Raw genomic sequence first — 23,379 nt, 5'->3', positions numbered from 1 at the left:
TTGGAGACTACCCAGGCAGAGTATGAGGTGTTGCTCCTCCAACCTGCATCTGGCCTCAACGTGGCAGTAGAGGAGGCTGTGGATAGACATGTCAGTATGGGAGTGGGAAGTGGAATTCAAGTGGCTGGCCACCGGGAGGTTCTGGCTTTTGCTGCGGACGGAGCGAAGGTGCTCGATGAAGCAGTCACCCAATCTGCGTCACGTCTCACCAATGTAGAGGAGGCTGCACCGGGAGCACCGGATGCAATAAATGACACCCTCGGAAACATTGACTGTTCATTTCCCTCCATAGATGCTCCCTGACCTGCTGAGTTCCTCCAGCATTTTGTGTGTGTTGCTCCAGATTTCAGCATCTGCAGAATCTCGCATCTCTAGATTGATACTATAACACCCTGGCTGCTTTCATGGTTTAGATGGTTAAAATCAACTTGTATGGTAGATTTAGAAATCCCAACGTTATCCTTGAGAAATTTATCACGTCAAAAATCTAGTCAGCACAATAAAAAACTGCAGATTCTGGAAACCTGAAATAAAGCAGAAAATACTGGAAATGCTGCAGCTCGGGCAGTGTATATGGACTAAGGAAAAGAGTCAATGTTTCAGATCAAAGACCCTTCGCTAGAACGGGTAAAGAGAGAATGCAGGTTAGTTTTAACTTGCAGCCAGGCTGGGGGAGAGGGGGATAGGACAAAGGGAATATAGAGCATAGAATAGTACACCACAGGAACAGGCCCTTCAGCCCACAATGTTGTGCCGATCCAATTCCATTAATAATAAAATGCCCAACTAAACTAATCGCTTCTGCTTACACAATGTCCATATCCTACCATTTTCCTCACATTCATGTAAGAGCTTCTGATGGGGTAAAACCAGGGCCACTCAGCTGATCCTAATGTTTACATCACCATCTGGTTAACATATTAATGAGGGAAGTTAGAGATTTGTTTGTTTTCTCTTTCTCTCAACGTACTCCAAAATAAACTCGACATATAATCAGGCCCTGTTAGATAGCCAGGCTCTCTTAAGAACTATGTATTAAATGGATCAATAAAAATGAGAACGGGTTACAATATTCCATATCTGAACGTAGAATACCAAACCACTGCAGACGTACATTTGTGAGTTGGGAAATTTTAATATACTGTGATTAACCTCCTTTATGAACTTACTGTAAGGTTCATATTGTGGTTTATTCTTTGGGTTTAAAGTGTTATTCATCACAAAACCCTCCATGAGTAAAAAAAACCTGACTGGTCTCCCTCAACAAAGGACACACTAACCTTTCCCAATTTTAATCAGCTTTTTGGAGTTGCAGAAACATGCAGCTTTGACAACCTGAGAGTATTGGTCCAGTGCACTAAGTTAGTTCCAGATTCCAGCATCTGTAGTCTCTTGTGTGTCGACCAATTTAGTTTGTGCTCTTGTTAAGTACAGAGCTTGGTCACTACAAGCTCTCATTGCCTTCATACAGGATCAGCCTGCTGAAGAAGACATCCCACAAGGTCTTGGTGCCATTTGCAGCAAATAGGCCTTTCCTTGGATATGCCTTTCTTGGCGAGAGAGGATAGTGTCCCGAGGAGAGTGTAAAATAAATCCAGCAATGCTGGACACACTCGGCAGACTAGGGAGTGAATATTTGAGAGGAAGAGTCAATGATTCCGGCCCAACACACGACACACTGGAGGAACTCAGCAGGTCAGACAGCATACGTTATTGCAGCGCCAACAACCCGGGTTCAAATCCGGCTGCTGTCTGTAAGGAGTTTGTAAGTTCTCCCCGTGTCTGCGTGGGTTTCCTCCGGGTGCTCCGGTTTCCTCCCACATTCCAAAGATGTACGGGTTCGGAAGTTGTGGGCGTGCTATGTTGGCGCTGGAAGCGTGGCGACACTTGCGGGCTGCCCCCAGAACACTCTCAGTAAGGTAAGAAGACACATTTCGCTGTGTGTTTCCATGTACATGTGACTAATAAATAAATATCTTGAATGGAGATTCCAGCCAACGCCTTTCACATGAGGACACAGGATTTGGGAGGGGAAGGAGAAGTGAATGAAGCAAGCTATTGGTGTAGAGTGGCCGTTTGACGGACGGTTATGGGATTGTACACACCCTTCACCCACGGATGGAGATGGCAGGCAAACCGAGGGCCGCAGCTGCGCAGGCGCACTCCCAACCGCCGGGGAGGCGGTCGTTCGCTGCCCGCCCCACCGCAGTCGGGTGACGTCACGCGGCGGGCTCCGGAGTCAGGTGACATCGCGGCGACCGTTGACGTTGCGTAGGCGTCGGCGAGGTGTTGACGATGCGGCGACACGTTTTCCTGACGGGCCTGCCAGGTACCGTCGGCTGCGGTGCGAGTACCGGCGCTCCGCTCCGTGTATGTCTGAGAACAGAAATTAAAGCACCGGCCCGATCCCAATCCGGATCTTTTCCAACCCTCCCCTCAGTGCTGGTTGCGCGACTTTGATGTGTTCAGGTTTGGCTGCGGCGCTCCTCCAGTTTCAAGGCATCAAAGTACTTTATTTGAAGGCGACGCAGTAAAATTTATGACCTTGGTTACCCCTGCCCCCCAAACTCCAGCTCAGGCAACGCTTTCACCATCCTGGGGCAATGCTATTTGTAGGAGAGCCGCTGTGCCCTTGTTTCAGAGCAGACTGAGATAAACCCAGTTTAATGCGAGTATTATAACCCCTGGGGGAAACTAGGTCCTGCTCTATGTTATAGTTAATCTTAACATTTTCCTTCTCCAGTTATGTCGGTTTTTTTTTGGGGGGGGCGTTCATTATTGTCACTTTAGTATTTGTTTTCGCACTACTTCAGATTGCAGCACTACCTTTGCACCATTGTGTTGTTTTGTGCCCGTTGCTGTATTTATTGTTATATTTATTATTTACCATGAGTACTGTTTACTCTGAACTTCGCCTGAGCAGGGAATTTCATTGCACCCTGGTGCATATGAGAATAGACTAACTAACGTTGGTAGGATGAATGAATCTTATTTTTTTATATATAGGAAGAGATTTTTTCCCCTTCTAACTCCATTTTTAACACTTAATGAATAACACTTAACACTTTTATGAATTGACCACATTTTTTTGAAAGGCACTTGGGGATGAACAATAAATGTAGGTCTTGCTGGCAATGAAAAGTCAATATTGTCCATCCTTTGCATGCATCCTGAAAAAGCAAAAACAAAATTCAGGACAAGTTGTTTTGTAGGAATGCACATTTTTCCTCCAGTTGCACTTTTAATTCATTCCCAACAACGTTTTTACCTTTTTTTAAAGATAAGTAATCAATTCCTAGGTGGCATAGATGATTTAATAATGCTCTCTCTCAATCAAGTCTGATAATTTTATGCATATAATCTGTGTTGCAAATCTACATCTTGCATTTTCCTCTGTTAAATAGACTTTTCTGAGCAAGGTCCCCGTTTGCTGTGCAATTAACTGTGAACCCAGTCATGTGCCTGCCCCACCTCCACTTCATTGTTGCCAGTAGAAGTATTTTAAACCCACTTGCAATTTTGTAGCAATTCTCATAACCTCTGGAAGCCCCTAAAGCATCTTCCAGCACGAGGCTCTTTTGAGGTGTAGTCACTGTAGAAAATATGGCAGCTAGTATGCAAACAGCAGTGTGATAATGACCACAAAATTTGTTTCATTAGATTTCTTTAAGGGATAAATAATGTAGATATAACTCCCCTATTCTTCTTCAGCAAAGTGATATGGGATCGTTTGAGGCCACCTAAGTGAGAAGCTAGGGCCTCTATTTGTCTTATTCCAAAGGCAGCACCTCCAACGATGCAGCAGTCCCACAGTATTGCATTGTCAGCCTAGATTTTTATGGTTAAGCCTCAGAAACTTGACTTGAATCTGCTACTCTGACTCAGAGATGAATGCTAGCAACAGAGCCATGATGACAAGAAAAAAGATACCAAATGTGTTTTCATTACTTGTTTGCAATGTGTACCAACATTTTGGGTTCTGATCTGCAGCTGTGAGGAATCTACAAGGGAGTGAGAAATGTGTTTATATCATGTTATCATGTATTGTTATCAGGAGGTTGAACAGGGAGCATGTAACAAGACTTTTTAAATTTTATAATATTAATGTATTTGTTGGAAGTCAAAACCAAATATAATATTCAAGTGGATGTTTGGACTGGGAATGTGATTCAGTCCAGATGTCAAATACATGCATTTGACCCTTATGTTTAAATGCCTTTAACTACCTTCATAATGGAAACTATGTAATACTTTACTGTCACATGTTAGTTACATTGTTCCATTGAAAGCACATGCAGATAACAACAGCAAGATGGAAGTGAAAGCACATGCAGATAATAACTAGTGGAAATAGTAATTTGGAGGCCAGGAGCTCTGTCTCTAGCTCATACAACTTTAGGATCTCTGTTCTTCAAATCTGGGCTCTTGTATATATCTGATTTTAATAACTTAAATAGTTGTGGTTGCCCCTTTGGCTGCTTAAGCTCAAAGTTCTAAAATACCCATCTCAAATCACCTTGCCTCCTTTTGTCTTTAAGTTGCTCCTTTAGACCAACCATTTTGACCAATCATTTGGTCATCTGACTCGAATAGGGAAGATGAGCCTTATGTGGCTTGTCTCAAATTTTGATGATGCTCCCATTAAACTTTGGGTACTGTAAACTTGGACATATACAGTACCTTTATTATTGAAGGAATAAAATAGTGGTAAGCAAATCAGAGTGATGTGAGCTAATGCCTGTGAATGTGTTCCCTTAGCTGATTCTTATAGTTTCTATAGTTAGGTAGTGATTGTGTAAGAAATAATTAATGTCTTGAAAAGATACTATTCATCATAAATAACACAAAAAGCTGTTTACATATATAATAAATTGTCCCAAGATTTTTCATGGAAGTGTAATCAAAGATTTATACAGAATCAAAGATTTATACAGAATCAAAGAAATAAACAATAGTCTGGCAAGCAAAAGCTTAGTTAAAGAGTAGTAAGAGTAAACAGCTGGGGATTGAAACACATCATGAGTTTCTGGACCTCTAGCTATAGAAAAATGCACAGCAAGATTCAAAAATTCAATGAAAACCCATACGCAAGGCATTCTTTTTTGCATTTATTTAACCTGATGCTGTGTTAATAGAGTGCTAGCTGTCTAAATCCTGTAAATTATTTGAGAAAATGGGAGAATAAAGTGTAGTTTTCAGTTTTAATTAGGGAAATGTTAAGTCTTCTAGTATTTTGCAGGATGTGGGTTTTCCTTTGAAGGTGCTCTGTGATTGAAATGGTGCTAAGGTTTATCTTTGATGTTAAACTCAGCTAATTATTTTATCCTTTAATGTATGATGGAGTGGACTGTAAAAAGGTTATTGCTTTTTTAAGGAAGGTATAATTTTTTTATTTAATGGAAATGATTTGCTAGTAATTTGAGAGATTTTTCTTTTCATTTTTCAAAACCACTGCCAGAAGTTGTAATAACTATGTCAAAGTTATATTTAGTATTCTCACGGAAAAGAGCTTTCATGTGATGAATTCTTTATGTCATAGAGCCACCAAGGAAGGTACTGAGTGCTGGAGAAACCACTGTTACTGAGAAAAGAAAAAGAAAAAAACTACTCAATTATAGAATGGCATTGGGTACATCATGTTTTCCTAGGACTGGGGAGTTGCCAAGGGAGATGAAAATCTAAAGAATGGGGAATGTAGTAAAAATTTAATTGACAAAGTTTTTACTTTACTTCACATCTAATACTAATTGGGCATTCAATATAACCAGAAGATATTGTTTCACTTTTCACTAGGTGTTGGTAAAACAACCTTAATTCACAAAACCATAGATGTCTTGAAATCTTCTGGGGTTCCAATTGATGGATTTTATACTGAAGAAGTCAGGAAAAATGGAAGAAGAATTGGATTTGATGTTGTTACAGTATCTGGTAAGCGAGGAACTTTGTCCAGAACTAGGTATAAATTGTTTTCATTCTTCAAACTATTAAAGTATTTTTTTAAGGGTAACATGTTTATTCATTTTTAAAAGTTCTATTTTCTTGTCCCCTAGGAATGATGCAGGTACTTTGAATAGTGGGAGATGTGAATACAGAGTTGGTCAATATGCAGTGGATCTTCCGTCATTCGAACGTCTGGCTCTACCACTTCTCACAAATGTAGGTGGTGAATTTTGTTATTGAATTATTCACTGCTATTTGTTTTCCATTGGTTGCAACAATGTGGATGTACAACACTTGACAAATAGATCAACTCTAATGTAGATTCAGATTTAATTAGAAGAAATTAATGATTTGTTGGGACAGTTGGAAAAAATTGCTGTTTGGAAATATGAACCTTATTAGTGCCATTAGAGAAATCAATAGGTTAACAGGGTAGCACTCTAATTTGTTTCTTTCACTATAACTCTTGCAGGTTAATGGCAAAGATGACAAAGAGAAAAAGGTGTATGTGATAGATGAGATAGGAAAAATGGAGCTCTTTAGTGAACCCTTTATCCAGGCTGTACGTCAAATCCTAGATGGAACTGCTGCCACTATACTCGGAACAATTCCGGTCCCAAAGGGAAAACCTTTGGGTCTTGTGGAAGATATCAGAAGCAGAAGGGATGTTAAAATCTTCAATGTAAGTACATGAATATTGACATTTGAAATTTGAGTACTGTAGAAACTATACAATAATAAACAGTAAAATATAAGTATTTTCAAAATATACCTCTATACTGGAATACATCACAATGAGAAATTTTGATTAATAAGAACTTTTCCATACTTTCTGCTGTACTCCCAGGTTTTGAGATGGCTTGGAATGTTATATATACTAAACAATAATTATTTTTCTAGATTACAAAGGATAATAGGAACAGTATTGTTCAAGAGATTATTGCAACAGTGCAAGACTGCAGAAAGTTGAATGGAAACTGAAGTATCATCAAGAACCTGAGATTTGGATTGTGATAATTAAAGGATGTATGTGCTTTTTGATTAGCCATAATTCTGTTTTATGCTTCAGAGTTTCTGTTTTGTTTCAAAACCAACTTTTCAGTAATGCTTATGGATTAAAAATACTTCAAGTTGCTCTTTCAGCTTCCAAGGTACCGTGATAATTTCCTCTTGTATATAAAAGTGGTTATTTTTGTTTACCCCCTGATTTATGTACATGTTTTAAGATGGTAGTTGAATCGTTACAGGAATGTGTTGTCATTTGTCTTGTTGATCATTATGCCTGTATAGCAAGGGATCTCAGCGTGATGAAGACTAGTCCTTCACCAGGAAATTATTTGAAATAAAGATAAATGAGAAAGTTCATCAGTTTTCAGTATTTCAGGTAATTACTAAATAGAAGAGATTCTGCTGCTCTTTGAATTCTGTATTAAGATTGCTCCTGTCATCCAATCCTGGTATGTGAATAAATTCCTGGAAGTGGTTTGAGTTATTGATTAAAATGTCTCTTTGAGTCTGCATGTCTGTTGGTGTTGCTCTGCTGTTAATCTATTGAAACTCGTAATCCTACAACAAAGATGAGAGTGAACCAAAAATCAGTCACATAGAACAGAACAAGCCCTTCGCCCACAATGATGTGCCAACATAGCTAATCCATCCATTTTCCTCTTATTCATGGGCAAGGAATAATTAGGAATCTCAATACTGACAAGAGTCTGGTTACTGGATAAAAGATATTCATCCACACAATATATTGTGTTCAGTGAAGTGTGTCATTATGACATTGTAAGCTCTGAATTTACAGAAAATCAGGACAGGATTTATGCTGAGTTGTGGATCAGTGGTGAAAGGGAGGGGCACAAAGATCTGATATGTGAGTGACACAGTTCCATCATGAAACCCTTGCTCTTGGTCCATAAGGCTGATTAGAACAGCACAGGAACAGGCCCTTCGGCCCATGATGTTGTGCTGAATTAATTAAACTAATGACACCCAATCCCTTCTGCCTGCACATGGTCAGTATCCCTCCATTCTCTGCTGCATATTCATGTGCCTAAGAACCTCTTAAATGCCTCCATCACCACCCTTGGCAGTGCATTCCAAGCACCTGCTGCTCTGTGTCAAAAAAAAATCTGCCCCACACATCTCCTTTGAACTTGCCCCCTCTCACCTTAAATGCATGCCCTGAAGAACTAGATTAGAGGTACAGATTGAGTATTTGGCCACTATCTTTTCCCCAGGAAAGTCATAAGCTTCTATCAGGTCTGATAGAAGCTTATGACTTCAGCCTCCACTGCTCCAGGGAAAACTCTGGTTTATCCAACCTCTCCTTGTAGCACATACCCTCTAATCTGGGCAGCATCCTGCTAAATCTCTTCTGCACCCTCTCCATAGCCTTCACATCCTTCCTATAATGGGGCAATCAGAATTGAATGCAGTACTCCAGATGCAGCCCGATTAGAGTTTTAAAGTTGTAAGATCACTTCCTGACTCTTGAACTTAATGCCTTTGACTAATAAAGGCAAGCATGCCATATGCCTTCTTTACCACCCTATTGATGTGATTAATATATCTTTGGTGGTCTTCAGTTTCAGAACTACCAAGGGTTGTTTGATAATCTGCATTCCCGGAACTGCACCTATCTATCTTTAACGTGCAAACTGATTTGTCCTGTCAGTACTCCAAATGTGTTGAAGTTGTTAAATAATATTAAGACAGATAAATCTCCAGGGCCTGACGGGATTTTCCCCAGGCTGCTTCGAGAGGCTAGGGAGGAGATTGTTGAACCGCTGGTAAGGATCTTTGAGTCCTCGTTGTCCACGGGGATGGTGCCAGAGGATTGGAGGGTTGCGAATGTTGTTCCCTTGTTCAAAAAAAGGTAATTGGGATAGGCCAGGGAATTATAGACCGGTGAGTCTCACGTCTGTGGTGGGTAAGCTGTTGGAAAGGATTCTAAGGAATAGGATTTATGGACTGATTAGGGACAGCCAGCATGGCTTTGTGAAGGGAAGATCTTGCCTCACAAGCCTGATAGAGTTCTTTGAGGAGGTGACCAGGAAGATTGATGAGGGCAGTGCGGTGGATGTGGTTTGCATGGATGTTAGTAAGGCGTTTGATAAGGTTCCTCATGGTAGGCTTTTTCAGAAGGTCAGAGGCCAAGGGATCCAAGGAAGCTTGGCTGTGTGGATTAGGAATTGGCTTGCATGTAGAAAGCAGAGGGTTGTGGTGGAAGGAGTGCCCTCAGATTGGAAGGCAGTAACTAGTGGTGTCCCGCAGGGATCGGTTCTGGGACCTCTACTTTTTGTGATATCTATAGATGACTTGGTGGAGGGCTGGGTTAGTAGGTTTGCGGATGACACTAAGATAGGCGGTGTTGTGGATAGTGTGGAGGGCTGTCGGAGCTTACAGAGGGATATTGATAGGATGCAGAGCTGGGCTGACAAGTGGCAGATGGAGTTCAATCCGGAGAAGTGTGAGGTGGTACACTTTGGAAGGACAAACTCCAGGGCAGAGTACTGGGTGAATGGCAAGGTACTTGGCAGTGTGGAGGAGCAGAGGGATCTGGGGGTTCATATTCACAGTTCATTGAAAGTTGCCTCACAGGTGGAAAGAGCAGTTAAGAAGGCCAATGGGATGTTGGCTTTCATAAGTCGTGGGATTGAGTTTAAGATCTGCGAGGTGATGATGCAGCTTTACAAATCTCTAGTTAGGCCACACTTAGAGTACTGTGTTCAGTTCTGGTCGCCTCATTATAGGAAGGATGTGGAGGCGTTGGAGAGGGTGCAGAGGAGATTTACCAGGATGCTGCCTGGATTAGAGAGTATTGAATATGAGGAGAGGCTTAAGGTGCTAGGGCTTTATTCACTGGAAAGGAGGATGAGAGGAGACAGAGGTATATAAAATACTGAGAGGAATAGACAGACAGTCAGCGCCTCCTTCCCAGGGCACCAATGCTCAAGATGAGAGGGCATGGCTTTAAGGTTATGGGGTGAGAGGTTCAGGGGAGATGTCAGGGGGAGGTTTTTCACCCAGAGAGTGGTTGGTGCATGGAATGCGCTGCCTGGGGTGGTGGTGGAGGCAGATACATTGAACAGGTTCAAGAGCTTGTTGGATAGGCATATGGAGGAGTGTGGGATGGGGGAATATGTGGGAGGAAGGGGTTAGGTAGTGTGAGGGTGGTTTGATGGACAGCACAACATGGTGGGCCAAAGGGCCTGTTTTGTGCTGTATGGTTCTATGGTTCAAAGAGTAAAGGTAGTGTGCTTGCCTGTCTGTGACATTGGAACAACTTAAACTAGGCATTTGCACTCTAGTACTTTCTCAGGCTGCTCAGCTGCATACCATGAGAATGAGATACAACATTGGAATCCATGCTCTTAACAAACCCATCAGACTACAGATATTCAAAGATCTTGCTGTTCGACTTTGGCCTCTATTTGCAAATGAAGCAATGGTAGTTAAAGCAGCCTTTCCCATCCAGAAAATTTAGATTAATCCAGTAAATAAAACAAAAGTGTCTAAGATATTCTGGTTTCAAGGACCAGAGTGCCAGAGTTTGGTGAATGCAAGTGGCCTGAGGGCTACCTGTACCTTTGAGCAGCATTCTAATATATTTGCCATCAGCCTTTTTTGTATTGGACTATCTACTACAACTGCTACACTCTGTACTGAGTCCAATTAAGATTTTAAAAAGATGGCAATCTTAAAGAATGTCACCTTTATTAACCTCTTATTATGTTGAGGATTATCCATTTAAAGTGTTAAAGACTATTGGGAAGGAGAGGAGGCCAACAGCTTGAAGCAGTAACTGACCTTGCTGGCATGAGGAGACTGAAATGGCACTGTATTTGCTTACCTAACAATTGGCTATAGTTCAGTAGTAATTAATTGGCTGTAAAGTATCTTGGATCACCTGAAGAGGTTATCAACCTGAGTAAAGTTTCAGGGCTAAAACGACACATTGCTCTTGCACTATCCAGCACAATTTGGAAATAATGCATTAACTGTTTAAAATTCATGATTTTACTCAAAGCAGAAAGTGATCAACTGATCACACGTTAAGTGGGACAAGTGAATTCTTTATAGCAAATGGTTGCATTTGAAAAGATGTGAACTGTACATCTTTGTGATTTGTAAATTGTAATACTAATTGATTGTTTCTCTCAGGTTTTAGTTTTTTAAAAAGTGAAATTAAATGGAGATATTTAACAGGTATAAAATGATCTTGTTTAAGGATGAAGTCTTGGAAGCGTGGCGACACTTGTGGGCGGCCCTCAGAACACTACGCAAAAGATGCATTTCACTGTGTGTTTTGATGTACATGTGACTAATAAAGAAATCTTGTCTTGGTTACGCATTTTGTGCATTCTTTGTATTGATGCCCACATTAAGCTCCTCAACTAAAGATGCACCTCTTCTCCCCACTTTGCCACCTCTCAGCCCCTCCCAAAATAATACGTGCAAGTAAATTAGAAAAGAAATCCAAGATGGGAAAGAAAAGCCCAGAAGGCACTGGTATCTCTGCTTCAACTGAAGGCAATTAAGATGTTATTCGTCTTCCTGCTATCCCACTTAAAAAAGTTCTATTTTAATGCTGACAGCTGACCAAAGATGTGGGACTAGATTGGAGTTTGCAGTGTTCTCCAAATATACAGCCTCCATGTAAAGCCACGCACACAAGTACATAATCATTCCGAAATGGAAAACAAGATAACAAATTCTCAAGTCTAGAAGCTGTCAGGAGAATTACAATTTTCCATTTGTTCATACAGCTCCTAAATTATCAGACAGGAATGTCATGCAAGCACACTTAGAGCACTTGCCAATACAATCCATCCATTATTATTTCCACCTTGGATCTTCTACTTTGAACAATTTATTGCACTCACTTTGAAAGTGATTGGAATCTGTTCACCCCAACATAATGGTATGTAGACAACAAAACAGAACATTCTTCAGATAATACTGCAGGTTTTTTTCTACACAACCAAAAAATCACTATTTTCATAATGACTGGCTGGAGCTGATGTCTTAATCTTATCCATGTATCACTGTGTTGTAACTTTGAAGTTAAAATGTCTTATTTTATGTCAGACTGGCTCCAACCTAAGTGAATTCCTGCTGTTAGCTAAAACAAGGTGACTGATTCCGATGGACCCTGGGAAATGCTGCCATTGTCTGAAATGATTGAATGTACCCTTAATGCTCCCTTAGCTGAAATGTGAAACCCACAGGCCACAAAAAAAAATGAGTGGGGCCAGGATGTCATACTAGTAAGGCCTTCCTGACCGGAGTAGTATGTGTGCTTACAATGTTGGAATAAGCAGCCTATCAATGACAATAGTCTGCAACATGATGAATGTATGTCAGATAAAACAGGAAAGTCTAAATTAGTGCACCAAATCAAAATGAGCAGTTTGGTAGTTTTATTATCCAGTGATGGGAGTTGAGGGCGAATACTTGAGTAAATTAGCTAAGGGGTCACCCGGTTGATTTTATACTGATGGCAGGTTAAGTTTCCATGTTGTCACAGATTTAAATCCAGTTCTTTGCTGGAATGCTTAAAAAGTGAATCATCTGCTTGTCCCCAAATAATGCTCATATTTTGTAGTTGGAAGTTTTAATCTTTTCACCCTGATGGATGTATAAAGAAACCTCTAAGTAATTCATTAAAATTGCCTTGCCTCCAAAGGTTACGGCAGTGACTGTAGTACTCAGATACAAATAATGATCCTTCCAACAAACAAGGTAAAAATTGCAATTTAATTTTCTGAAATAATATAAAGATTCCATACTGCATCATGCCCAGATATTTAAAGTATATAGATTCCAAGACAATTGAATTAAGATTACAAGTATATACACCATTTTGTTAGCATAAATAAAGTCCAAAACCTGATATTATATTGCATATTCCCATGTCCATGCATATGAGGATGCACAAATGTGTACACATGGTTCAAGAATATATTCTTAGCGCAGTGACTGTACAGTTTTTACATTTTTATCATCTTTCTAAACTACATTATTTTCAATTCTATAACATCTTCATACCTTCAATTTGCACCTAAACAAACAAGGCTGTAAATTTATAAGCCTATTATTTAGCATATATCAATAGGCAACCTCATGCAGTTATATTTAGTATAGGAATCTGTGAATAGCCTAAAGCGCAATTAATTTATTTTCCTATGCATCATTAGACTATGAAATGGAGAGTTCTTAACTTCCCATTTCTGTCTTTGGAAGGATAACAATAAATGTATCATTTTTGGTTTTACATTAAAATTGCATTTCAACATTTTGAAGAAATAATTAACTTGAAATGATTCATATTTCCAAGAAGTAAAATCTCACTACAGGAATGTATTATATTCAAAACAAGTAAAACACAGTTACGTATTATTCCCGCCAGAGTACATTGTATGCAGTCCAAATGACCCTTGGAAAGGCAATTAAGTTTTACCACCAATAACTACTTATTTCAAGTGGTATTGCACCATAATATAGCAAAACATGCTTCCTGCAACAAGCCAAAATATTTGCCGTCAACCAGGTAAAAAAATGATAATTATCAATTTAAGAAGGAATGGCAACTAGCAAAAACAATATTTTCTATGCAAGAACCCAGCCTCTGATACTAATCACTTTTCTGTTATGGCGATTACAATAAAGCATAAATATTCAATGTATTCAAAATTCCTAGAGTTTGAAACCTGTTGCTGAATCCATGAGCAAATTGGTTGTATTTAGACATTCTCTCAAATGGCCAGATTTTAAACTTATGCTGTATTCTGATACAGTCCAAAAGGCTAATAAGATTAATTGATGTAATTGCATAGTGTACCATAGCAATTCATAATCAGAATTCAACAAGGACCTTGTCACTAAAGAATAATTTAGCATTGTTGCATATGGCTAAACACAAATATAAAGCTAAAAGGAAATTACTGATGAATTGCCTGATTAAACACTAGGGTTTTTTTTGTATCTTCCAAAGCAATTTCAGATATCCAAACATTTATGTTGCTATGTATAGTGGTTTGAAATAATGATTTAATTCACCAGCAGAAGACATCTTTTCTGTTTCATAGTGCACTGCATGCTTTATAAGCTGACATAGTTCTTTACAGCTCTACAACATGTTTTGCCAAATGAATAAGATTGATGTCAATTTTTATCAGCCAAAACCCTGAGAAAAGTTGAATTGCTCTGCTATTTTTGTCTGATTATGCTTGCGTTCAGTGCCTTGGGACCTTTTTCTACATTAAGAGCACAATATAAAGAAAGTTGCTTTTATAGGCATAGGAATCAAAGTAGTGGGCAAATAATGTTGTTCATAAATAAAGTATGAGAAATGACCACATTGTAAGACAGAGTGGAAATTCTGAAGCAAAATTGTGGAGGTGGGGGATGGTGTTTAGTGAGGAGTTAAATAGTAGTCAATATATAATCGTTTGCTGTACCCTCCACTGATCTTTGAGATAGGTATAGTCAGAGGATTATATCCTTCCCACAACCAGAAAATCATAGGGTTTACAGCATTAAAAAGCGCTTAGCCCTCTGTACTTGCATTACTGTTAGCTATAACTGAAGCAGCCCATTCTAATATGCTATCTCTCCATATCTCCATAATACTCTATTGAATTTCAACTTTGTATCTGCATTGCAATTTTTCACTTTTCAATCATACCCAGTTCCTTTTTCTGTTGAATCTGTTTCCAGCACCCTTTGAGACAATCTATTCCAGACCATAACTTCTTACTGTGTGAACATCTGTGCCCCTGGTTACTAATCCAGTCACTCAAAGTTTTTCCTTTTTACTCAAACCTTTATTCTCATGATTTAGAACACAACTATCCAGTTTCCTCTCATGTCACCACCTCTAAAGCCTTGACATCCTCTGTAAGGGCTGGTGCCCAGAATTGGATACAGTGTCCCAGGGATGGTCTAAACTATGAAAGATATTAGCATAACTTCCTTGCCTTTGAGCTCTGTATTAAGGTTCCAGTATGTGTTTATGACAGTTTAATAACTAGATGTAATTTTATTTCTTATTTCAGTATTCAATATCTGTACATACTAAAATGTTCAATCTTAATTGTCTTATATTTCATTTTGGTTTTTTAAAACGAGAATTCAGGTAACAATGTGCCACAACCCAGCTCTGGACATTTACAGGTCTTAACATTTAGGATATCCTTCCATTTTTATGAATTCGATTGCATTTGCCAACTATCTGCTATTCTATCCTTGTCCTCCAGCATTCTCCCTTTTGCTTGCACGTGCTCCAAAAGCATCAGCAGTAAGTTTTCATGCTATCCTCTCGTGACCATGTTGAAATCATTATACAAGTTGAAATGCAATTCTTAGGACATAGCACCACACACAAATGTAAAAAGAAAAACAGTTGCTCCTTTTTACTTTCTGATCTCAAGCTATACATTGATCCGCATAGCTGATCTCCCTTGAGCACCATTTGCCATAATAGCTATAGTAAATCTAAGGGGAAATTTATCTGAAAATCTGGTATCTCATGTGGCAGGCAGGATGTTTTCCCTGGAACAAATGCGCTAATTGAATCAGCTCTAAAAGAGGTCATTACATCGAATGAATGTAACTACCATGGCCATATTTGGCAAGCTATCTGGATGCATTTGGTAAACTGGTAAGTTTAGGCAATTTTATTTTTTGTTTACAAGCAATTTTTTTTCCACTGGGCTAAGACCCTTCTGATCAGCTCTCTGCAGGGTACCAGTGTGCGTACAGCATTCCTTTGCAATGACCTATTCACTCCGTGATCTTGTTACAATTCAAATATAACCTGTCCTTTCAAATCCAAGCTATATGCTCCTAATTTTTCCATACCGGATCATGAATTTCATATATATTAATTGCAAAAATTTCTCCACAACTGAGGGAGGGCTGGATGTAAGATAATTTCTCTTATTTACATTTTTATGTGTCGAAGTACAAAAATTGCTACTTTCCACATTATATCCTCTGTAAAATGGATACAATGCACTTCTTTAACAAGTTTGCTATCCTCCACACTGTCATCCTGAAACAGCACATTCAAATGCTAATCTAAACTGTTTTGTCAAAAACTAAATCGAAAAGGTTAAGTCATCAAACATTATTGGTTAGTCGCTTTAAAAGCAACACTTATATCCCAAAGATGAATTAAAGATTTACAGTTCCGATTATATTCAATGAGTACATAGAACACTACAGCACAAGAACAAGTCCTTCAACCCACTGACCATGATGCCAATCTAAACTAATCTCATCTGCCTGCACAAGGTCCATATCCCTCTATTCCTAACCTGATCATGTGTCTTTCTAAATACTCTTTAAACATTGTTATCGTAAGCATTACTGAGATATGGAATTTAGATCCATCATGCTATTCCCTCTCTCTTGGGACTACCCTCAAATTAACAAAACACATCTAACTGAAACATACCAAACTTTGGAAAAAGATTTGAATTTCAACAAAATACCACCGAACCAACTAATCCTAACTCATCAGGGAATTTATCACATAGCTATTTATCACATAATTATGTTGGAACAGACCAAGCTCTATTTCTGCCTGTTCAAAGGAAGCAAAAAATGGCCATGTTTCCTTATTTTTAATAATAATAAAATTCTGGGAAAGCATGGTTTATAGACCTCCAATTCACAGAATTCAATTTTGCTTGTGGGAATGAGAGAAAAAGAAAGTCATTCCCCTGTAAAAGCCCTCTTTGGGTTATGGACACCCTCCTTAGCTTCGGAACACCTCGTACATACAAACCAACTCCCATAAATTCAAACAAGAGCTGATTTTGAAGAAAAACCTGTTTACATGCAATCTCCCCACAGTAATCAGACACCACTGCCTCTTAAGAAACAGGCTGCCAGTTTCACCGTGAGAGGTCACTTAAGAGAGTTGCTTTGGAAATTGACAATCGCTTCTATTGATACTATGAACAAAATATAAACAATGTAACACTGATACTTCAAACCCATCAAAACCAGCCATTGAGTGTGGGACACCCTGATTCTGTACCATTTTAACTAAGTGGGGGAGACAATAAATAAATGTTCATGTTAATCGGCCCTCATCAACGCCATTCATTACAATTCTGTGGAGGTATGGTTACTATAACGAGTAATTTTTGTGTATTTTCTGATTAATGGACAAATTCGACCCATGGACAGAGGGGTATAGACTCAGCCAGCTCCATCATGGGCACAACCCTCCCCACCATCGAGGACATCTTCAAGAGGCGGTGCCCCAAGAAGGTGGCATCCATCATTAAGGACCCTCACCATCCGGGAGATGCCCTCTTCATGTTACTACCATCGGGGAGAAGGTACCATTGGGGAGAAGACCCACACTCAACGTTTCAGGAACAGCTTCTTCTCCTCCGTCATCAGATTTCGGAACGGTTCATGAACACATGAACAGTACCTCGTTTTCCTCTTTTGCACTATTTTTGTAATTCATAGTAATTTTTATGTCTTGCACTGTACTGTTGCCGCAAAACAACAAATTTCACGACATATGTCAGTGATAATAATTCTGATTCTGACCTGGGGACGGCCTGTAAAAATAAAGCCCAATCTTTCACAAATAATTGAATAAACACTTAAACCAATTTGGATGTTGCAAATTCATTAATTCAGGTGTGGAACAAACAATTTATCCACAAGACTGGTTAAGAAGATAATGAAATACACTAACTTTCTCTGTGATTGTTCTCTCAATGGATGGGGATTGCCTCTAAATTAATTTCTATAGTTAATTTAACACAAAATAAAGGTTTTGATGTCTACTGCCTGCTGGGGAGAGATAAGAGTATCCAGTAACAGTAGAATCCGTCAATTTTAACAGCCAGGCTGCGACAATGAGCTGGAGCAACAAACAATCTGCTGGAGGAACTCAGTAAGTTGAGCAGCATCTGTGGGCCGAAAGGAATTGTCAAATCGCAGGCAATTCCTTTCCTCCCACAGATGCTGCTCGACTTACTATGTTCCTCCAACAGATTGTTTGTTGCTCCAGATTCCCTTGTGCCTGCAAGAACAAGCTGCTTACTAACTTCCTAATCAGGTACGATGGAGAACTATGCCAGAAATCCTGAAGCAGGGAGGCTCAGAGGATCACTGGTTCCCACCTACAGTATATCCTTTTAAGAAAGTATTATATCTTACATTTCTTTAAATTTGCTCCTTATCCCCTTGTCTTTTTACAAATACAAGGGTGTCAAATCAAACCAAAATCCCAAGGAAAAGATCTTAGGAACATTTACAATCAATAAATTGTGGCTTCAACCTAACCTACATATTGATTTAAAAAATTCTGAGCCTATCCTTGATTGACAGTGTGGGTCTGAGCCTCTCAGCTGGGCTTCTCATAATGACAAAGACGTTATATTAAACTGTTCCAGTCACCATTCTCAGCATGAAAAGGCCATTTCAACATTGGGGGTGCATTGAGTGATGAGACAACTTCATGGGTGTATCCCAGCTCTCTGTGTTGCCAGATTTGGGGTGAGGTTGGTCTCAAGCTGACAGCCAATAGCAATGTTATCTTCACAACACCTTATAAGCATACAAGAAATCTCTTAAAGGCAGCAGAGATTAAATAAATGGCAAAATTAACACAAGTGCCAGATAATCCAAGGAGTAACTAAGAGACATCTCCACGTGAACCCATGTAGAAGGACGTCTGTGTTGAATCAACTTCAAAGTTTCATTACGAAACAAGCACAAGTTCTCATTCCTCCACCTTTCCTCAAAAGACATTGGAAGCAGAGGTAGGTAGATTCTTGAAAAGCAAGGAAATGATAGGTTACTATGGATAGATGGGAATGCAGAACTGAGGTTGTAATCAGAATGGTCATTATTAAGTGGCAGGTCAGGTTCGATGGGCTGAAAGGCCTGTTCCTGTTCCTCCCTGGCATGTTTGTATTCCATTATTCCATCCACTGCTCTTTTAAATGTCCACTTCTTCACTTTTTAGCCTGAGCCCCCATTACACAGACAACATGTGGATAACTAACAGACTCTGCTAAAGAGTCCGAGGCAACCAGGTTCTGTTCCTCCCCTCTCCAACAGTTTAGCCGGGGTGATTTAGCCATCAACCACTCATTAAGGCTAATCCTACTTTAATCCTAATTTTTATTATTCTCCCACATTTTCATCACCTCCCCCAGATTCTACCACTCTCCCACACACTAGGGAGAGTTACAGTGGCCAATTAACCTATCAATGTGCATGTCTTCGGTATGCGGGAGGAACCCGGAGCACTCAATGTGACGGGGGGTGGGGGGTTACACGGCAGATTAGAGAGACATCACAGCAGTATGTAGACAGGATATATTGGAGGGAACGTCCAATGAGGCCGTATAGGTAGAACTTAGAAACAAGAGAGAGCCAATCAATTTGTTGGGAGTTATACTAAAGGCCTGGGGAACAGATATGTTAGCAAATCGCAGAAAGGTGTAAGAGCAGCACAGTTATAGTAATGGGGGATTTTAACTTTCCCAATATTGACTGGGATTGCTCTAATGTAAGGGGCTTAGATGGGGCAGTGTGTGTTAAGTGCATCCAAAAAGATTTTTTGCGACAATATGCAGATAGTCCTAATCAAAGAAACTGGTCAGATAGTGGAAGTGTTGGTGGGAGAACACTTTGGGAAGAGTAACCATAATTCTGTAAGTTTCAAGGTAGTTCTAGGAAGGGATTAGGTTGGTTCTGAAGTTAAGGTTGTAAAGTGATGTATTCAATTTCACTTTAAATGCACTTCTGCTATTCACTGCAATGACTATTCAAGTATCTAAAGTACCTGGTTCCACATTGTCACCACTTTCAGGAGAACTGACCTTGTCTCCATTTCTCTGCTGGATTTATTTATGGGCCCTAGTTTCAGACCCCTGAAAAATATTAGCATCTTCTCTGCATCTACCCCATGAAACCCTTCATAATTTTAACAGCTTTATCAGGGCACTCTTAAGCTTCTTTTCTGTGTGTATGAAGCTTTTCTGCACTTTTCTCAGTGCCATTTTTTATAATATGGAATCCAAAATTGTGCACAGCATCCCAAGTATTCTCCATCCAAAGTTGTGCATGCTTAAAGTATATAATTTCAATGTGTAGTTATGGAATGCTGCACAAATTCATCTGTAATGATTTTACAAGCCAGGTCCCAAACTCTACAATAAGGTCTGCTAATCCAATTTGGGACGTAACATTTTATAATAGCAGGGTTATATATTAGAGCTTATTCTGTCATTTCTTTCACGAGATCGCCCTTCACCTTTTCCAGGTGTTAGTCAAAATGATTGAAGCAAGGAGCCTGTGATTCTACGCCAGTTCTGGAAGCTCGAACATTCAGGAAGTCTGATTAATTTAAGAATCACTCTGTTTAAACAGGAAAATGACCACGGAAGAGCCATGGAACAACTGTTATTAATAAGTATTCAGTTTCTGCTGGGATAGCTGTGGACGTTGAAAATAAAACTATATCCACTTCATTATCCAAAGCAACTTTCAGCATTTGATTCTGAAAAATTCCATTAAGTTGTTCTGTTTGCTCCACTTTCCTTTCCTGGATGGTGGAGAATTCTCTCCCTTACGTTTCTTACTCTTAATATCTTATTCTCTATCACTTCACTGATTCCACTACTTTATGAGGACCTGAGCACCTCCTGTTGACACTTAAGTGTTCACTGGTGATTTTGGTCTAGGACGGAGCGAGATGTCTTTGAGCTCTGTTCATCTTTCACCTTCGGGTCAGCATTTGGAGTGAGTAACGCATCATCTGTGTGCACCGTGTCCTTCAGCTGGCTGGAGCTTATAACATCCAGAGAAGACCAGGCATCAGAGCTTCCCTTTAAAAAGAACAAGAGTGTTAGTCACTTTCCACATGGTATGGAGTCATAGAACTAGGTCATTAAATCCACTGAAGCTATGCTGTCTCTTTGAAAGGATTATCTAATTGGTATCTCCTGTTCCCCTCAGCTCTATAAATATTTCCTTTCTAAGTTACCAATTAATTTGCTTCCACTCTCCTGCTGGAGTACATTCCCACCCAGCATGTAAAGAAAAATGGCCAGTTCTCTCCTCATTCTTTTGCCAAGTGCCTTAAGTTTGTGTCCTATGGCTATGAACCCTCCTGACACAAGTGGTTCCTCCTTACCTACCTTATCATAATTACCTTCATAATTTCGAACATCTAATAAATCTCCCTGTAATCTTCTCTAAAGAGAACAAACTCAGTTTCTCCTTCACTTCTACGTAAGAGAAATCCCTCATCCCTGGACCCACTGTAACAATTCTGTATCCTCCCCAAAGCCTTGGCATTCTTCCTAACTATCTTCCTCTCCTGTAGACATTGGGTGAGTGAAATTTGTCCATGGTGACAGCTACTAGATATGGGTGAGTGTGTCTGCCTTCAGTTCACCCCCCTCCTGACATTCATTTTCACTGAAGTCTGTGAAAATTAGGCTGAGTACAACCAGTGACCAGAAGTCTCACCATATCTGTGACAATAACAAAGATGAATTTCTTCCCCACCGTATCTTTTCCCAATATGGTTTACTCCAAGTAGCAGTGAATGCTCTCGGTTGGTTCTGTGGTATGTCAGCTGTTATAGAATCACTGACTTGTTAACACATATGGAGGGCATTCAGCCCATAGAGTCTTTGCTCCTAGCAGAACAATCCAGTCAGTTCCATTCCCCTATTCTTTCCCCTTCAAGTTATTTTCCTTCAGCAAAGAGGAATGGTTAATGGTTTTTTATGGTTTGAAGGCTGTTATCTGTGGGTTCCTGAGGGCTCAGTCCCTTGGTTTTAGTCGTATGTATTAATGATTTCAAATTAAAATTAGAGGATATGATGAGGCAGTTACTAGGTGATTAGAAAATGGGCCTTGTGGTTGACTGCGAGGAGGGTAGTTTTACATTTCAGGAAGATATAGATGAACGGGTCAGCCACGCAGTACAGTGACAAATGGAATTCAATCAGGAGAAATGGAAGATGCTGCATTTCAGGAGATGTGGAAGGGCAAGAGAACACACAATAAAGAGGAGGATATTGAGAGGCATGGGGGGAAAAGGGGAATGAAGTGCATGTCCACAGATCCTTAAAGGTGGCAGGGCAGGACACTTAGGTGGTTCAAAAGGCATAACTATAAGATATGATGCGGTTGTACAGGATGCCGGTGAGGCTGCACTTGAGAGTATTGTGTTCAATTTTGGTTGCCCTGCGATAGGAAAGATGTTATTAAGCTAGAAAGCGTGCAGAAAAGATTTACAAGGATGCCCGCAGGGCTTGAGGGACTGAGTTACAGGGAGAGGTTGGACAGGCTAGGACTTTATTCCTTGGAATGGAGGAGACTGAGAGGTGAATAAAATCACGAGGGGCATAGATAGAGTGAATTCACTCAGTCTTCTTCCCCAGGGTTGGAGAATCAAAAACTAGAGAGCACAGGTTTAAGGTGAGAGGGGAAAGATTTAACAGGAACTCGAGGGGGCAACTGTTTTTTTTTAACACAAGGAGTGATAGCCATGTGGAATGAGCTGCCAGAGGAAGTGGTTGAGGCAGGTACAATAACAACTTTTAAAAGACATTTGGACAGATACTTGGATTGGTAAGGTTTGGAAGGTTATGGGCCAGACACTGGCAAATGAGACCAGCTTGGATGGGGCATCTTGGTCGGCATGGACCAGTTGGGCAGAAGGGGCTGTTTCCATGCTGTATAACTCTATTAGTGAGGTTATATTAGAACTGTGCACAACACTAGTTAGGCAACAGCTTGAGTACCGGGTAAAGTTCTGGTCACCATGTTACAGTAAAGATGTGATTTCAGGGCAGATGTACAAGGTCGTGCCAGGCTTGGAAATATTTAGCTATGAGGAAAGATAGGGAGTAGACAGTGTTGTTTTCTTTGGAACAGAGAAGGCTGAGGGGACAGTTAATTGAGGCATAAAAAATTATAAAGCACCTTCAGAGAGTAAATAAGGCTTATTTCCTTAGCAGAGGGGTGAAAACCAAAGGGCATTGATTTAAAGTAATTGGTATGATTCGAGGGAAGGTGAAGAAAAACCTTTTCACCCAGAGGGTGGTAGGGGTCTGGAACTCACTGCCTGAAAGGACAGTAGAGGCAGAAAACCTCATACCATTTGTACTTGGATTTGTACTTGACGTGTTGTGACTTGAGATCTGCAGCTGAAGGTGGGTTAGGCTAGTTAACCCTTTATTAGCTGGCACAGATACGATGGGCCGAATGGTATCCTTGCTTTCTACGATTTTAAACTTTCAGCATTAACATGTTAATTAAAAAAAGGCATTTGTTCCATCACAGTCTTTCAGAGAGACTGAGATGTTACACAAAGATTAATTACTGCTCCTTTAAGAGCTACCAATTTCAACTTGAGACCATAATTAATTT

The 23,379-nt window shown here is 39.9% G+C and overlaps 2 protein-coding genes and 1 long non-coding RNA gene across 4 annotated transcripts in view; 2 read left to right on the top strand and 1 right to left on the bottom strand.

The window, feature by feature from the left end:
- Positions 1–23,379, top strand: part of LOC127574917 (uncharacterized) — a 792,285-nt gene that overhangs the window by 486,564 nt on the left and 282,342 nt on the right. The window lies entirely within an intron of this gene.
- Positions 1,966–11,296, top strand: ntpcr (nucleoside-triphosphatase, cancer-related). 2 transcript variants are annotated; one of them, XM_052024420.1, is made up of 5 exons: positions 1,966–2,329; positions 5,794–5,956; positions 6,051–6,156; positions 6,413–6,622; positions 6,841–11,296. In XM_052024420.1, exons 1-5 carry the CDS (start codon positions 2,296–2,298, stop codon positions 6,919–6,921), a joined length of 594 nt encoding a protein of 197 aa, XP_051880380.1. In that variant the 5' UTR covers positions 1,966–2,295; the 3' UTR covers positions 6,922–11,296. The 2 variants fall into 2 exon arrangements, with proteins under 2 accessions (XP_051880380.1, XP_051880381.1); XM_052024421.1 differs by lacking the exon at positions 1,966–2,329 and adding an exon at positions 2,335–2,469.
- LOC127574890 (pecanex-like protein 1) overlaps positions 18,002–23,379 on the bottom strand; it is a 207,527-nt gene continuing 202,149 nt past the window's right edge. Inside the window, 1 exon segment of the mRNA XM_052024376.1 lies at positions 18,002–20,819. Within this exon segment, the coding sequence (XP_051880336.1) occupies positions 20,655–20,819 (165 nt within the window). The 3' untranslated portion in view covers positions 18,002–20,654.

The sequence above is a fragment of the Pristis pectinata genome, chromosome 10, assembly GCF_009764475.1.
Source record: "Pristis pectinata isolate sPriPec2 chromosome 10, sPriPec2.1.pri, whole genome shotgun sequence".
Lineage (NCBI taxonomy): Eukaryota > Metazoa > Chordata > Chondrichthyes > Rhinopristiformes > Pristidae > Pristis > Pristis pectinata.
This window is presented reverse-complemented; position numbering and strand designations above follow the sequence as displayed.